This window comes from Rutilus rutilus (assembly GCF_951802725.1).
Source record: "Rutilus rutilus genome assembly, chromosome: 14".
Lineage (NCBI taxonomy): Eukaryota > Metazoa > Chordata > Actinopteri > Cypriniformes > Leuciscidae > Rutilus > Rutilus rutilus.
In genome coordinates this window covers 26,460,066-26,477,376 of record NC_140219.1, presented here as the reverse complement: position 1 = coordinate 26,477,376, position 17,311 = coordinate 26,460,066, and the positions used below count along the sequence as shown (strand labels likewise).

The following is a 17,311-nucleotide window of genomic DNA, read 5'->3' as shown; positions in this document are numbered from 1 at the left end:
TTAACAAGAAAACATTTCAGGTTAATGTAACAATGTTATAAACATATTAGGAAATTATTATTTGTATTATTATTTTCACTTCACCAATGTTACATTCTTGAACAATGTAGACTATTACTGTTGTATTTATTGTGTTGTTGTTGTGTTTTGTATTAGGCTAAAAGAACAATGAATACATCTGGCTCAGAACCAGCTATCTGGGTCATTCTACAGAAACATCCACTTTTGGTATGGCAAGATGTCTATGACAGACCACATTATTAGATTACCCTTTGAATTTATGAATACACATAAATTACAGCTTAATGATTTTTATATATTTTTTGTGCATTTATTTAAAGACCACATGTACCCTTTTTTGTCACTGGTGTCACCTTACTTCTTTGGCAATATTAAAGGTTTTTATAAAATATTATTTCTAAATTTTTTCAGCACATGTAGTCAGCATTACAGAATAATAATAATAATGCAACAAATAAAGAGATTGTTTTATTTATTTTAATCAGGTTTGTTAAAAGTGTGATTGAATGATGAAGTGTGAAACCATGTATTTGCAATAACAATAAAAATATTTGAAAAACAGTTATAAGGTAACACTTTACAATAAGGATCATTAGGTAACATTAGTTAATGTATTAACTAACATGAGCAATACATTTGTTACTGTATTTGTTCATCTTTGTTAACGTTAGTTAATACAAATACAGCTGTTTGTTGTTAATGTTAGTTCACAGTGTATTAACTAATATTAACAATATTTGCATAAAGTATTAGTTCATGTTGAATTTAAAATGAACAAAGATGAATAAATGCTGTATAAGTGCAGTTCATTATTAGTTCATATTAACTAACTAATGAACCTTATTGTAAAGTGCTACCACAAGTAATGATGCAGTCCTTTCAATAATAACTCTTGAGAGTAGCAGAATTAAATGGATGTAAAATTATCATCATGTCACGTGACATTTTATTTAATGTGACAAAAAACACCAGTGTCACTATGAATCACCAGTGACATACTACATACGACCAAAGATAACTACTGTACAGCACAAGGGACAAAACATAATATTTATCAATTCTGCTTTGATTGGCTATGCAAAATATGGATGCTAAAACATTTCGGTTGAATCAGTTTTAACTTGCATTATTAAAGCCTCTCGACTGTTATGTGCACAGGTGATGCACGCTGGACACAGGTGGAGCTGCTCTGGTTCAGAGTGTTTGCGCCGGTCTTCTCGGAATGAGTGACCGCCTCCAGCGAGCCCTGACTCCGCCTTCCGCAGGGCTGCGTGTCGCTGAGCGGAGAGAGGAGAGAGTCAGTGCGAGCAGTGCGAGCTGCGCCGCGCGTCAGACACAGAGGCCACCGGCACCTCACTGAAACACACCGAACATGGACCTATTCGAGTTTGACTTCTTCAGGGACTGGGAGCTGGAACAACAGTGGTACGTCTGCGGGCTTTATGTGTTTATGCTCATTCAGTTTATTGAATGAAATGTCTTTGTCATGCGCTCCGATCTGACGTGGTCACATTCCGAAATACGAGTGAAACCCATTATGACGCATGTAGCGGCTGTGTCTCAAACCCTAGTGAGCAACCTACCTTGACAGCGTTTTTTGGGGGGGGCATCATAGACGCGTTCCGAACGCGCATTCGCAAAGCGCACATATGATGTCCGAAAACACTGTCTTTGTAGGCAGCTCGCTAGTGCTCACTTCTGCTGTCTCCGACTGCTCTTGTGTTTGTATAGATGCATTGATAATTGGGACAAAGTTTAATTACAGAAGCGCTGTATTGATGAATTGAGTGTCCATGCATTGAAACAACATAAAAGAAACTAAGTGCAGCCAGTGTCACTTCTTCCTGTTACTTTAAACTGACATTTCCAGATTATTAGATCATAGATTATTAATTGACAAGATTATTATGAGTCAAAAGTCCTCTAAGTCACACTTTATCTTAGTGTTCATGTTTGGGTAATTACATTGTAAGTAATGAGTAATAAAAATGAAATATTGTATGCATCATCTACACACAGTTGTTTAGTATTTTAACCACTGTAATGTATTATATTAATATGGACACAGTTGTCGTTAGTGTCACCATACAGACATTTGCATTTATTGCTTATAAAACCAATCACTCATAAAATTCTCAGACCTTTTCAACATGCATTCAAGTGTAAGAGAGCCTGATATAAATGCAATTTGCTGTAAACCTTCACTAGTAATGCAGTTGGATTCATATTTATCCATAACTTTATAATGCAAACAGAAGTGTTTCATATTAGTTTGGCGTATTTAATCATCGCCAGTCAGCTATAGCGCCCTCAGCTGGTTAGGGCTATATGTTATTAATGTCTTTATGCACTTTTATCCACCACAACAATATGATTTCAGCATAATTCTTTGTCTTAAACCTTGCTGATTTTTTAACAATCTCTATATCACCACCATGTGGCAGAGTACAGGAACCCGAGGAGTTGCAGATATGAATCCATACAAAGCAATGTAGCAGAGAATAAAACAATAAGACCTCTTGATGTATTTGAGCATTTAGCACTTGACCTACTTTGACAAATCGACACGAACATATGCATGTTGGTTTGGTTAGTTGCTTTTGTCTTGGAGGACACAAGTCTTTTCCTTTGTTGAGCTGATTCTCAGTTGCTTGACATTTTCAACACCTTACGCCTGTTTTATCGTCTTTCTTTTGTTTTTGTTTTTTTTACTCGCTGTCCTGCACACAATCGGGGATCATTGAGCTTTTATCAGCAGCAATGTGATTTGTAGGATATGATTTTGAGTGGCCACGTATTCATTTTCTAGGCTGTCATCTTGTTAGGGGAGCAAATGTTTTTGCTACTATTTTTATTTTAAGGAAAATGTTCCTGCTTTATCCCTTCATGGGCATTTAGTTCTGTAATTGTATTTAAAAAAGGACTGGCGCGCATTTGTTTACATCTATGAAAATGTAATAATCAGCCATCAGAACGACATTCAAATGCTGTCAGTATTTTGTCTAGGGACTTATGAATCCTTGTTTGAAATCCCTTAAGTGATGGCACAATGGCTTGTTGGCTTAAACCGTCTACTGTCTCATAAGGAGCTTCAAATCACTCTATTTTAAAATATATCCAACAAAACTTCAGGTTAAAGGTTATTTTTATAGGCGCCGTGCTGATATTAAAACTATTCTCTCTCAGGAACAGCTACGGGCTAGTTGCTTATTACTTCTGCGGTGGTGGCAATTTTGTCTCTTGTTGCCACATTCATAACCCTGAGCTACCCATTAAGTCTGTGAATATTTATGAGGGTATTTAAAAAGCCATTTTTGTGTGATAAGTTTGCATGGTCTGTGTTTTAAAGGCAGTGCATCACTATTTTTCACTGCTGTTCATATGTCGACCAACCCAAAAAAAAAAAAAAAAAAAGCATTTGAAATGTAGATTTGGCTAAATACTTAGATGAATGATTGTTCTGTGTTTTCTAGAGATAAATCAATGTCTAAGAAGCAAGCATACAATAATAATGCACTCATAATTCACTGTCTTTGTGTTTAATACTTGCCTATATCCCTGTATCCCTATCTGATGGCCCAGGGCTGTACTTGAGATATCATATTGATTTGAATCTGATCTCACACATGTTGGTTTGGGCTTCGACACGAGTTGGATATAATCAAGTCAGATTAGGTTGTGCGAAATTCACTGAGGTGCAAAATGAGTTCGATGGAGAGCAGAGCCTTATTTGTAGACAAAGGTTAAGCATGGGAGCCAGCGAGGCGGTGTGGATTGGGACACGCTTTTCTGTGCTGACACAGCCGTGATATGAATGGCTGCTACAATTATGTTGGCTCTTCATTTTAAAAGTCAAATGGCTTTGAAGTGTTTTTTTTTTTTTTCGAATATTTTATGAAAACAATTGCTCCTCTCTCTGTGTGTGGTGCATTTGGTAAATCATTTTGTATTATGAGAGTATGAGTTAAGTATTTGTCATAACCAATGAATTTGGATTAGAGAACCGGAGCTATGCTTAATTAGACTTTATATGGCTATATTTTATAGGTTTGCACCTTTAGTGGTAATAGAAGACCTCATAATTAGGTGCAGCCATTTATTGTGACTTTCTTTTCATTTGGCAGCACTTTATAGCCGCCCTGAGAGTAGCACCAGCAGGGATTATTCAATGACTCACTTGTGCCTTTTTTTTCTCTCTGTCATTTGCCCTTTCTCAGAAGGGATTTCTGTCCCAATAACTCAATTTTATTTTCCGGTATTAAAATGTGCAAAGACTTGGACTATTGCTGAATGATAAGTTAACAGAATTTCAGACTCCCAGGATTTGTTTTTGTTTATGGAGAACTCGGGCATTGTCACTATCAATATTCAGAAAACCATTAAATGTGTTTGATGATGAAAATGAAACTAAAATAATTGCTTGCAAGGGAGCAAAACAAGTGGGTAACACTTTTTGGTAACATTTTATTGTATGCAGTGTCCTTGTTACATATGTACTTACCATAGTAATAACAGTAAATTATGCATAATTACATGCAACTAACCCTCAACCAAACCCTAATCCTACCCTAACTCTATAGTAAGTACATGTAGTTACTTATTATTACTCAGTACTTAAATATACAATTACACTGTAACAATGACACCTTAAAATAAAGTGTAACCCACTTTTTTTTGTGTGTCTTTGTTACACGTTAACATCACATGCACTTACTAGTAATAACAGTAAATTATGCATAATTACTAGGGCTGTCGATTTAATGCATTAACTTAATTAATTAGTTATGGGAATATAAGGAATTAAAATGAATTCGCATTTAACGCACCCGCCCCACCCCAGACTAGTCATCTTACATTTCATACGGTTGATTGGTGACAAACCTGAAGCAAACAACAGTTCAATAAATAAGAAGTTAATATTATATTTTAGACACAATATTGTCTGTTTTTGTTAGCTATAAAGCCATAGCAGAATGACTGTGCTTCTCAGAGCAACACAGCTGTGTTTCTGAACGAATTCACATTTTGAACGAATCGGGTGAACCAATGATTCAATGACCCATTTATAAAGAGAGCCATTTACTTCATTTTTGAATGAATTAGCCATTTTATCTAATCTAATGAATGAATTACTCAGTGACTTACTCATTTATACATTTACTGCCACCTACTGGCAGTTTTAAAGTATCATTTCATAAAAATAAATCATGTTATCATAATAATAAAAATCTAATAAAGGTATAGTTCATCTAAAAATTCTGTCATCATTTACTAACCCTCATGGCCGTTGAAGCCTAAACGTTTATGTGCAATAAGTTCTATGCTGAATCAATAATTTCTTTTTAATAAAGCTACATTTTGTTAAGTCTATTTGATGCTTTTCTCATTTAACACAAAAATGACTTTAAATTATCTTTGGGGGGTAATTTCTCAGCCAAATTTGATGTGCGATTAATTTGCGTTTAATTCGATTAACTAATCGCCACGTGTAATTAATTAGATTAAAATTTCATTTTAATCTAACATTAATTAAATCGCTTGATGCGTTATAGCGCGCCCTACCATATAACAGTGCAAGCACAGAAAGCCGGAAATTTCTGTCAATGGCAGGGAAAGAGTTCAAGTCCCCCTTGCCTGTAGTCAATCATTTTATCCCTTAAAACTCATCTTTGATCACAAAAATAACATATTTAAGCGCTTTTTCCTAGATTTCTTTTTTTCATGCCTTAAAATAGCTTGAATGTAACTCTACACCCTTGCCTCATTTAGCATACGCAGTTCTATGAATGTGCAAATTAGCCCCGCCTCCACTCACTCACACTAGTTCCACTCAGTGACGATCACACATTGATCTGATTGGTTGCAAGGTAGCTTGTGACGTCAGAAAGGCCAGCGATTTCAAAGCGTGTTTTTGAGACTGTCTTTGGTTCACTGCAGTTTTAAGGAGAAAATACTCAGCAACGGTGTCGACTTATGAATCTGCACATGGTTTATCTTAAAGCATTTTAAAAACACCACATAGACATATAAACAACATTAAACACTTGATTTTCACCTCAGGGGAACTTTAAGACACTGTCTTAACAAAATTGCTATGTTTATGTAACTGGCCCACACTGTTCTAAAAATGCGGCGCTCAAGTTAAAATAAGTAAAAAATGTAACAAAAGATCTCAAGTTTTTTAAAAGAAAAAACACATTCTGTTTGAACCGGCCCTTACTGTAACAAGGTCACCTTAAAAATAAAGTGTAACCAACAAATGTTAACATTTTAGTTACATTTAGGTTGCCAGCTTTGGACGTGGATAAACATGCAACAAACTATTCGCTGTAATTACAGCTATTTAGAAAGTAAGTAAGATGAGATAAATCACAATTTACTGTGGAAATATATGTAATAAAGAAGACCACTAAGCACCTAGAATGTAAATATTACTGTGACATCATCAGTCAATGTTTTGAGTGCCGAACACACTGCTTGTGTCCCAAATATCAGGTTTTATACAAGATAAACACTGACAAAGTATTTCTGACACTCTTCCTAGCTGACAAAACTAAACAGATAAAAATGAATCCAGTCTGTAAGTGTAACATTTTTGACAAATAAATATTTGTTTTGTACTTTACTTGGATAATTTGAGTTGCTCACTTTTGACAATTATATGTTGAACTTATTATCTTGAGTAATCTAGACTATGTAGATATGTGTTTTGCAAGATACTTACATTTATTGAAATAGTTTATTGCTGGAATTGGATGATGCAGTGAATCCTTATCACACACTTTCTAAATGTTGGCAGAATTCTTAAAACCAGTGAAATTCAATACAAACTATGAGAAAATGCATGGTAGCAAACAAAAAGACAATTTGCATTGCCAAACCAAGTTCTCTCCTCCATAATGAACCATTTATTTAGTTAAGTTCAGAAAGTAGGGCACTCAGACTGTGGCAAACAACATGTTCTGTTATGCTGTGAAACAACACTTTTTCTTAGTTTACTGTGGTATGTGTGTGTGTGTGTGTCGTTGTCCACTTTTTTGGCACATCGTGTGCTGTTTCTCTTTGCTCTCATGCTGTTTAGTCACAGGGATTGAACATTCTCCATGGTCGTGGCACAGATCTACCACATTTCCCAGCTTCCCTCGCCTTCCCGCTTCCACCTTGACCACAGCTGGGACTATATATCACACGGCTCGCTCGAGGAGCCGCGTACGGTGCCAATCTCATTTGTGCCCGGCTTGAAAAGGCAAGCCAAGCCAGGCTGTGCCCGGCACATCTCTGCGGCCGCCACACAAGCGCGGAGGCTCGGCGGTTGGCATGATGTTAGTGAGAGCAGGCTGCCAAGCACAGTGCCCGTGGTCTCATTTTGCCACCTGCAAGAAGAAAGCCAAATGCTGTGGCATGATAAAGCAGCAAGGTTGGCACGGCAGTCAGGTTGTATGGGAGAGACAAAAGGTGACGGGTTGCCACCGTTCTGGCTTCGGGTTCGGCGCGCAATTAACAAGTTCCTCCGACGGGACGACAGTCGGTAGAACTGCGAATTTGAGCAGTTCCAGAAGTGAAGACATATGGACACGAATATATGTTAAGTGCAGTACATACAAGGCGATGAAGACAGCAAACCAGTCTTAACTTGATTTACTTTTTTTTCGTGAATGTCTTATGCGGATTATTCGGAAGAAAAATAATAAACAATTAATGATAATTATTATGAAATAAATAAAAAATAGTACGATTATTATTATATCTCAAAGACTGTGATTTAATGAAATAAATATATGCGGGCTCCCTCTGGTTTTCCTCTAAAATCTAAATCTAGATGGTGTATCGTTTGACTGCCATAAATATTAGTATTGTAATTTTACAGTTGTACTGTTAAATAAATGTATTAATTTATGCAATTGTTTTATTTCACAGTGAAATATTACAGTAATATTTCCTGTTTTTAAAATATTTGAATTAGTAACATCAATAACAACAACAATAATGATAATAATAATAATAATAATAATTCATATTATTATTATCAATGTTATTGTTATGTATTTTTAAATGCTATATTTTTATTTTACAGTGAAATATTACAGTAATATTTCCTGTTTTTAAAATATTTGAATTAGTAACATCAATAACAACAATAATGATAATAATAATAATAATAATAATAATTCATATTATTATTATCAATGTTATTGTTATGTATTTTTAAATGCTATATTTTTATTTTACAGTGAAATATTACAGTAATATTTCCTGTTTTTAAAATATTTGAATTAGTAACATCAATAACAACAATAATGATAATAATAATAATAATAATAATAATTCATATTATTATTATTATCAATGTTATTGTTATGTATTTTTAAATGCTATATTTTAATTTTACAGTGAAATATTACAGTAATATTTCCTGTTTTTAAAATATTTGAATTAGTAACATCAACAACAACAATAATGATCATAATAATAATAATAATTCATATTATTATTATCATTGTTATTGTTATATATTTTTAAATGCTATATTTTTATTTTACAGTGAAATATTACAGTAATATTTACTATTTCTAAATGTTTTATTTAATAACAACAACAACATCAATAACAATAATAATAATAATTATTATTATTATTATTGTTGTTATTATTATTATTATTATTATTATTATTATTATTATTTTAACTATTATTATTATTATTAAAATAATAATAATACCAATATATTATTAGTATTATTATTAGTAGTCACATTGATGTATACACACAAAATGTTTGGACAATTGTTAAACATATTTTAAATTGCAATCACAATTTTTTTTATCAGAAAACATTTTCCCAAATCATGCAGCCCTAATGAAAAATTGTATAGCTAGAATAATAAATAATGCATACCTCCACCTCTGAAATGACTTTTCAGCTGAAATAAACAAGGATTTATGGGCAGCGATGGACTGATAAATTGATGAAAATCAACCAATAACAGGTTTTTCTTTTTCTTTTTTTTTACACATTTTGTGCGAGTGGTGTTTTTCCTGTGCAAAACTCTCTGCTTGTCAGATTAACTATGGTGATTAACTGTGCGGTTGTTAAAGTGTTCTTGTTGCTTTTAGCCCTTTTCTTTGCCGTTGCTTGGGTGTTCTGGGTGATTAACTATTTTAACTATTGTTCTGGGCGTCAAACTATTTTATTTCCCTTGTTTACCTAGTTGAAATCATGATCAAATAGCCCATTTCAAACTAAATATAAGAATAAAACTAAATCCAGACGAACCAACAGGTGCCACGTTACCTTGATTCACAGTGCTCATGCATCTTAATGCCAGTCAGGCTAACACAGTTCAAGTGTCCCGAGGACCCATGTTGAAAGGCTGTCTCTAACAGGGACCCTCTTAGGGTCTCTTAGCTGAGTCTCTGGCCTACGGCTGTCCCGCTCTAGAGAAGTTATTAACTGAGCACTAATTACAATAGAGCCAATAAGGGCTGTGGTAATGGCCCTGTGAATTCAAATGCTTTAAATATCTGCTTCAATTAGCCTTGACCATTTCATTTAGACAGCATCAACACGTGAGCCAAAATTGTTTTGACTAAAACATCAGTGGTGCATAAAAAAGCAAACAAAACATGAACGGAATATGATTTCGGCCAAGGCTGCCAAAGATTGATTTAGTCACTGATGAAAAATGCAAGGCTACTTAAATAATGGTTCATTAATAAAGCAATTTAAAGGCGCACATTAATAAAACCTTAAATTATATGTACTTTTTTTTTAAATTAGAAATCAAAGACTTTCTTTAGCCGAATAAAGGTATAAATTTGGTACTTAAAAATAATAATTTGATTCGACAAACTACTTTGGATACATTCCTAAGTGCAGGATGAGTCATCAATATTTTTGGTTTGTTTTCCTAGAAGAAAAATACTCAAATATGTACACTACTGATTTTTGAAAGAAGTGTTTATGCTCATTTTATTCCATATAAAATGCAGTGAAAATATTACAGTTCAAAATAACTGATTTCTATGTGAATATATTTTAAAATGTAATTTATTCATGTGATGCAAAGCTGAATTTTCAGCATCATTACGCCAGTCTTCAGTGTCACATGACCCTTCAGAAATCAGAAAAAAATTTTTTTTTTTTGGGAAACCATCATTCTTTTTTGACATGATTCTTTGAAGAATAGAAAGTTCACAAAAAAAAAAAAAAAAAAAAAAAATGAATGAATGTCTTTACTCTCACTATTAATTGAATGCATCCTTGCAGAATACAAGTATTCATTTCTTTCCAAAATATCTTATTGACCCTTATTGAACTTTAGACCGGTTGGCTATATCTTCTACTTCCATCAGAGCTAACAGAAATAAACTGCTGGTTGTGGATGCTGAACACAACTTCTTCTAGTATTTAATAAGAGACATCAAAGTTGCCCTGTTCGCACCAAATGAATCATGTGTGCAATGAAACCGCACCAGCAGATCCTAATGAATGTCTTTCTTGATTTCTTCCGTCGCTTCCCGATTGGTTGGATTCCGTCTAAAGATCTCCAGGTTAATCAAGCTTCACGCTTCAAGCTTCCAGCTTACCTTTATGCCACGAAGCAATTTACTCCACTACCCCAAAGGTCACTGCTTCCATTGAAATCACTCTATGACAAATATGATGATTCAATAGAGGCACGCAGGCATCTGTTATAGAGCGTCTCATTTCTTTCGGAGAGATGAATCAGTTTGTCTTTTACTGACCTTTTGCTGTTGGCTTGGTCTAAGCCAAAGGAAATTGCAAATTCTTTTTAGAGCCCTAATATTAATGGATGTCTCGATTGAACAGTGTTTGTATGTTTCTTCTTTCAGAAAGTGAGAGATGCGCTCACTGCTTATTGAGTCGTGCAAATTCTGGAAGATAACGAAGCTTAATTCCTGAGAATCGAACACCGCGGCTCATGGTGTGGAATCTCCCGTCAGGATTCACTCGGATATGTGCCGGACGCTTAACTTTACATGTGATTTTCCAGTTGCATAATCAAGCGTTGCTCTTTGTGTGGGCATTTTGCCAAAGGACTGTGACAAAGCTAGATTGGATATTGCTCAGATAATATTCTTGTTGCATGAATCTGATTCTAGAGATGTAGTCACATGCAAGATTCAGCTGCACTGCTGCATTCTGGGACAGCGGGTTTTGTTGTTTTTACACATCGGTTTCCTTAATTCATTTGATGTGATCTAGGCTTCTAATGGGCCAGATACTAAACTAAATTTAGCGTGAGAGCACAATAATAAAAAAATATATATATATAAGTGGTAAACATGACTTGGCGATACTTTGACGTTTTGTTCTACAACGCAAACTGCACACACTCACCGCAAACTGTCTTATCTAGTTACTCATTAGAAACATACGTTTTCAAAAAGAAATTTACGTTTTCAGTACAAGTGTGTGTAATTTACGTTGTAGAACAAAACGTCAAAGTATCGTCAAGTTATGTTTACCACAGGCTTTATTTTACTCAAAAAAAAAAAAAAAAAAAAAGAAAACATTATAAAACCCCATAGGAAAAACCAGCGGCGAATTAGTCTTCTGGGTTTTGTCATCATCCCATGCATTTTCATTGTATGGAAGAGTAATTTTTGACATTTTAATTATAAGCCTTTTTGTGGTATGGGGAGGAAAGTGAAATCGTTTTCGAGCAATACAGGGTAGGTAGATGATGACATAAAAAAAAAAAAAAAATTCGGACAAAATTTGGATTTGCTAAATTTTTTCACTACATCTTTGCTTTGACTGAAGAGTAATTCAAATTTTTTTTTATTTTTTTATTTTTTATTATTATATATATTATTTATTATTATATATATTATTTTTTTTATAAATCAACAATATATATATATATATATATATATACAGTATATATATATATATATATATTGTTGATTTTTTTTATTTAAAAAAAATAATATTTGTGGCCGTGACGATTCTGCGAGAGAGAAACGCATGAGTATTTGTGTGTTGGTGTCGAGGTATGACCGTGTGCTGATGCTGAGACTCTGAGATTCGCCCGGTGTTTGGCTTCAGCGTGTACAAATGTATCTCACCTTGTTTATTGGGAGCTACAGAACTGCTAAAGAGCAGGACACGCCTGCCAAATATCACAATCACACAGAGCCCCGTCATTCACATCCAACTGTCCGCCTATTTTCACAGCACATGCTAATTTGTCCCATTAAACGTGGCTCATTCACATTGAGCTAAAAGTGTCTGAAAAAACTAGCAACAGTGTTGCCATTCTCGCTGCTCCAGTGCTCTGAAAGTCCCCCTGGCTTTTATTGTTTGATAAAGATCGGAAAGGAACACACATCTTTATCAGAGAAGGAGAGAAAAGCTGAGATAAGAAAATGAATTGAAGCCAAAATGCTTTAAATGGAAGACTATCTCCCTGTGAGAAACTCATAGAGCTGTTAAGAGCTGGGAGTAACAAAAGAGCACAGATGCATTGAGACTATAATCTCACCGGAGGAGAGAAAGTACTGGAGGGAAGTGCGTTTACAATGTGATGCTAGATTGAGGTGGACATCTTGCTTTGAAGGTGATGAGAAAAGGTAGACTATCAGTAAAAGGACACTTGACTTGAATGTTTCTCAGGACCTTAAAAGCCTTTTGATTTGAAGGCTACTGCTTAAATACTTGGAATTTAGTTTTGCAGGAAACTATAATTTTCATCATTATTATTATTATTATTATTAGTAGTAGTAGTAGTAGTAGTAGTAGTAGTAGTAGTAGTTGTTGTAGTAGTAGTAAAGTTGTAAAATAATAATAATATTGATATTATTATTATAATAAATGTTATTTATTATATATTTATTATTTTATTAAACTACTAATATAGTATTATTATTATTATTGTAACACTACTACTAATAATTATTATACTATTATTATTTATTTTGTTATTATTATTATCATTATTATAATTACACCACACTACTACTATTATTATTACTACTACTACTACTACTACTACTACTACTACTACTACTACTACTACTACTACTAATAATAATAATAATAATAATAATAATGTATTACTATTACTACTAGTATTACTACTACTACTACTACTACTACTACTACTACTACTATTACTACTACCACCACCACCACCACCACTAATAATAATAATAATAATAATAATAATATGTATTATTATTATTATTATTATTATTAGTAGTAGTAGTAGTAGTAGTATTAGTAGTACTAGTACTTCTACTACACTACTTCTATTACTACTAATAATATTTATTATTATTATTTTACTACTACTACTACTACTACTACTACTACTAATAATAATAATAATAATAATAATAATTATTATTATTATTATTATTATTATTGTTATTATTATTTTACTACACTACTATTCCCACTCCTACTACCACCACCACCACCACTAATAATAATAATAATAATACGTAATATTATTATTATTATTATTAGTAGTAGTAGTAGTAGTAGTAGTAGTAGTACTTCTACTACACTACTTCTATTACTACTAATAATATTTATTATTATTATTTTACTACTACTACTACTACTACTACTACTACTACTAATAATAATAATAATAATAATAATAATAATAATAATTATTATTATTATTATTTTACTACACTACTATTCCCACTCCTACTACCACCACCACTTCTACTCCTACTACTCCTATTACAACTAATAATAATATTAAATTATAAAGTATAAATAAACAATACATAATATAAGTAATATGTATTATAAAAATGCAATTAGTAGTAGTAGTAGTAGTAGTAGTAGTAGTAGTAGTAGTAGTGGTGGTAGTAGTAGTAGTATTAGTAGTAGTGGTGGTGGTGGTGGTAGTAGTAGTAGTAGTAGTAGTAGTGGTGGTGGTGGTGGTGGTGGTGGTAGTAGTAGTAGTAGTAGCAGTAGTAGTAGTAGTAGTGGTAGTAGTAGTAGTAGTAGTAGTAGTAGTAGTAGTAGTAGTAGTAGTGGTGGTGGTAGTAGTAGTAGTAGTAGTAGTAGTAGTAGTAGTAGTAGTAGTAGTAGTAGTAGTGGTGGTAGTAGTAGTAGTAGTAGTAGTAGTAGTAGTGGTAGTAGTGGTGGTAGTAGTAGTAGTAGTAGTAGTAGTAGTAGTAGTAGTGGTAGTAGTGGTGGTAGTAGTAGTAGTAGTAGTAGTAGTAGTAGTAGTAGTAGTATTAGTAGTAGTGGTGGTGGTGGTGGAAGTAGTAGTAGTAGTAGTAGTAGTAGTAGTAGTAGTGGTGGTGGTGGTGGTAGTAGTAGTAGTAGTATATATATATATATATATATGTATATATATATATATATATATATATATATATATATATATATATATATATACTGTGCACTTTTCAGGTTTCAAAATTCATTCAGGAGAATCTTTTCATTTTTCTTTTCACTTTTCAATCAGTCATAAACAAAACAGCAATGTCCCACCCCAGCAATCACTTTTCAAAGTGCTTCACCATGTACTTGTACGTTAATGATTGCATCCTCTTTTATAAAAAAAAATCTTTCACATCACACTCCATATCACTGTGAATGTGGCAAAATAGCTCTATTATTTCAATCAGCTTATAGATTAGACAGGACGTCTCATAGGAGACATTTATAGAAGTCTATAATTCCATCAAGAGCTTCAAACATAATGTTTCTCTACGTCTGTGTGATGGCTTTGAGTGCCAGGCCTTTTCATTCTCCGGTTGGAGAGTGTCAGATGCTGCTGTAGAACTGTAATGCATATTCATGCATAAATAAACAGCAATGAACACGTTTGACGTACTGACAACCTTATTGTTGCGCAAAGCTGAGCTATGGTCGACTGTTGCATAATAACAACGGCGATAGCAGTGTTTTCCTCACACCTCAGAAGCCTTCATTGGCAGGAATCATTCAATCAAAGCAGGTGGTGCTGTTTCTGCTGAAGCTTTTGGCATTGTTTCTGAATTTCAGATTTTCTCAAGGAATGTGTTTGCTGTAACACTTAGCCTAGGTGCAACACAAAATCTCACACGAATCCCCCCCTCGCCCTTTGCTTTCATTCATTATGTTTATCTTCAGGTTTTATGTTTCGATTAACTTGTTTTCTCTTGTGTGGATCAATTGTTTTGCTGTTGTCTCTGTGATATTCTAGTCTCTAGACACGATTTGTCAGTCCATTCTTTGTGTGAGAGAGTTTATGGCGAATTAACTAAAGTTTTCATGCATTGCAAACTCAGGGGCCGTTCACACCGTTACACCGCGATTAAAACCGAAAACTTTTTATGTGTTTGGCTGTTCATTTACACAACAACTGTGTTTTGGGGGCCTGAAACTCCAAACTTTTAAAAAACGGGTTCCAAAGTGCACGGTTTTGAAAACGATAATGTTATCGTCTCTCTCGTTTTGAAAAACATTAAGGAAAAGCTAAGGAAAAACATTTCCGTTTTTAGTACATCACTGCCGTGTAAAGAAAACCGTGTTTGGTTTTCTTGTGAATTATTTTTTTTTTTTTACTTGCTATTTAAATAAAATAACAATAATAATAACAATAACAATAAATGGCTAACATAGATGAGTTTTTGTTGAAAATGCTAGAATAACTTGTGATGGTATTGGTTGCATCAATAACAATGGGTTTAAAAATATATATCATTCATATTTTTTCCATGTATGCCATCATTTCCCATTTAATTACTTGTTTATGTCTTTTAAAATCATAATAACTAGATAATTAATCATTGTAAATATAGGCAATTCTAAAATTGTAATGAAACATTTGATGAAACTGTATGAAAGTTGTTTGATTTAATTTTGATATCATTTAAAAAATATAAAATAATAAATGTAAAAGCATACTTTAAATCTAAGTTATACTTTAAATAATAATTTAATTATTATTTTTTAAATAATCGTTATTATTGTAAATATACAATAGTTAATATAACAAATAACATTTACGTTAACAGTCCAGGACGAGTTATACAGTAAATTTTATTATTTAGCATTTTTCAAATCTTTAACCATATGTAGGAGCAACAGTAATAATTGTTACCTAAGTGATTATAACAGTTTGCTTCAATAATTATCTAAGCTTTTTTTCCCCAACTAGGTTGTTTAACTGAATTTCTTGGAAAAGCAAAGGGATAGCATTAGTGCTACATTAACTCTTTGACTCCATGTTATGATAATTCCCCAAGGGTTCCTGTAGTCGCGCACCCTGTGGGCTTTACGCGTCCTCTCGCCGCCTGGAAATTCAAACCTTTTAGTTACAGAAGCACAGCGGGGGACTTGATGTTAAAATGCCCCGTAAAGCAGCAGACACAGGAAGCTTCCGAAGTCGACAGAGGAATGATCTAGATGGCAGAGGAAAACGTCATCAATTCGCCGCTGACGGCAATAGAGCCGGGCTCCTGTGATTTATGGCACGTTGCTGTTTTTCCCAGCGTGCTGTTCCCCCTCCGCCATGGCATTGAGTTATTACCCAAAGTGTGAGCAACATACCTGTTAGAGATCAATCCGGCACTTTCTCTGTTTGCGGGGACTTGCTTGACTTCCATGTTTGCAGCTTTACCCACATTGATATTTCACTATTGATTTTCTTCTGTTCATTTCTTGCCTCCTTCAGCACCTGGACTGATAGGCCAGTTGTGTTTAGCCGGTTTTATTGTGATGTGACAAAGATGGATGTGACATTGTCCTCTGTGGACCGCTGGATAGTGGAAGTGTTAATGAAGCCATTAGCACAGTCCGAGAGAGAGAGGAGAGTGTGGCGAAATTACCATTATTCTGCCACCATTAAGTCGTAATCTGCCAACTTCTCTCCCGCTCTGTGCCATTCTCTCCATTTCCACCTCTTTCTCTCCTACACTTGCTGATCCACTTCAACTGTCCTGTAAAGCTTCATTAATTCATTTGTTATCAAAAGCAGTTAACCACAAAAAGAGTGCGGAGGAGTGATGGGGGATCGTAATAATGTAAACTATAATTACTATCCACACTGGCTTCTAAATGAAACGAGCACAGATGAAAAAAAAAAGCAAATGGCTACACAATTCATAAATCTCATTACCTCAAAACACCATTCTTATAAAGAGACAGAAGCTCATTTGGTCAGCACAAAAGGAGGAAAAAATATCATTACTAAAAGTATTTGGGTAACCTTGGTTTTATCTGAAGCTGGAGAACTTTCTCTCTGTGGCATTCAACAGATTCTGAACATTCTGGAAAGCCTGCAGAACGTTACGGAGTTTACAGGGGAACT

At 33.9% G+C, this 17,311-nt stretch overlaps 1 protein-coding gene across 1 annotated transcript in view; it reads left to right on the top strand.

Annotated features, from left to right (window-relative positions):
• Positions 1 to 1,341: 1,341 nt before the first annotated feature.
• Positions 1,342 to 17,311, top strand: part of aff2 (AF4/FMR2 family, member 2) — a 229,127-nt gene continuing 213,157 nt past the window's right edge. Inside the window, exon 1 of the mRNA XM_084429451.1 lies at positions 1,342 to 1,446. Coding sequence (XP_084285577.1) covers positions 1,394 to 1,446 — 53 coding nt within the window. The 5' untranslated portion in view covers positions 1,342 to 1,393. The remainder of the gene's footprint in view (positions 1,447 to 17,311) is intronic.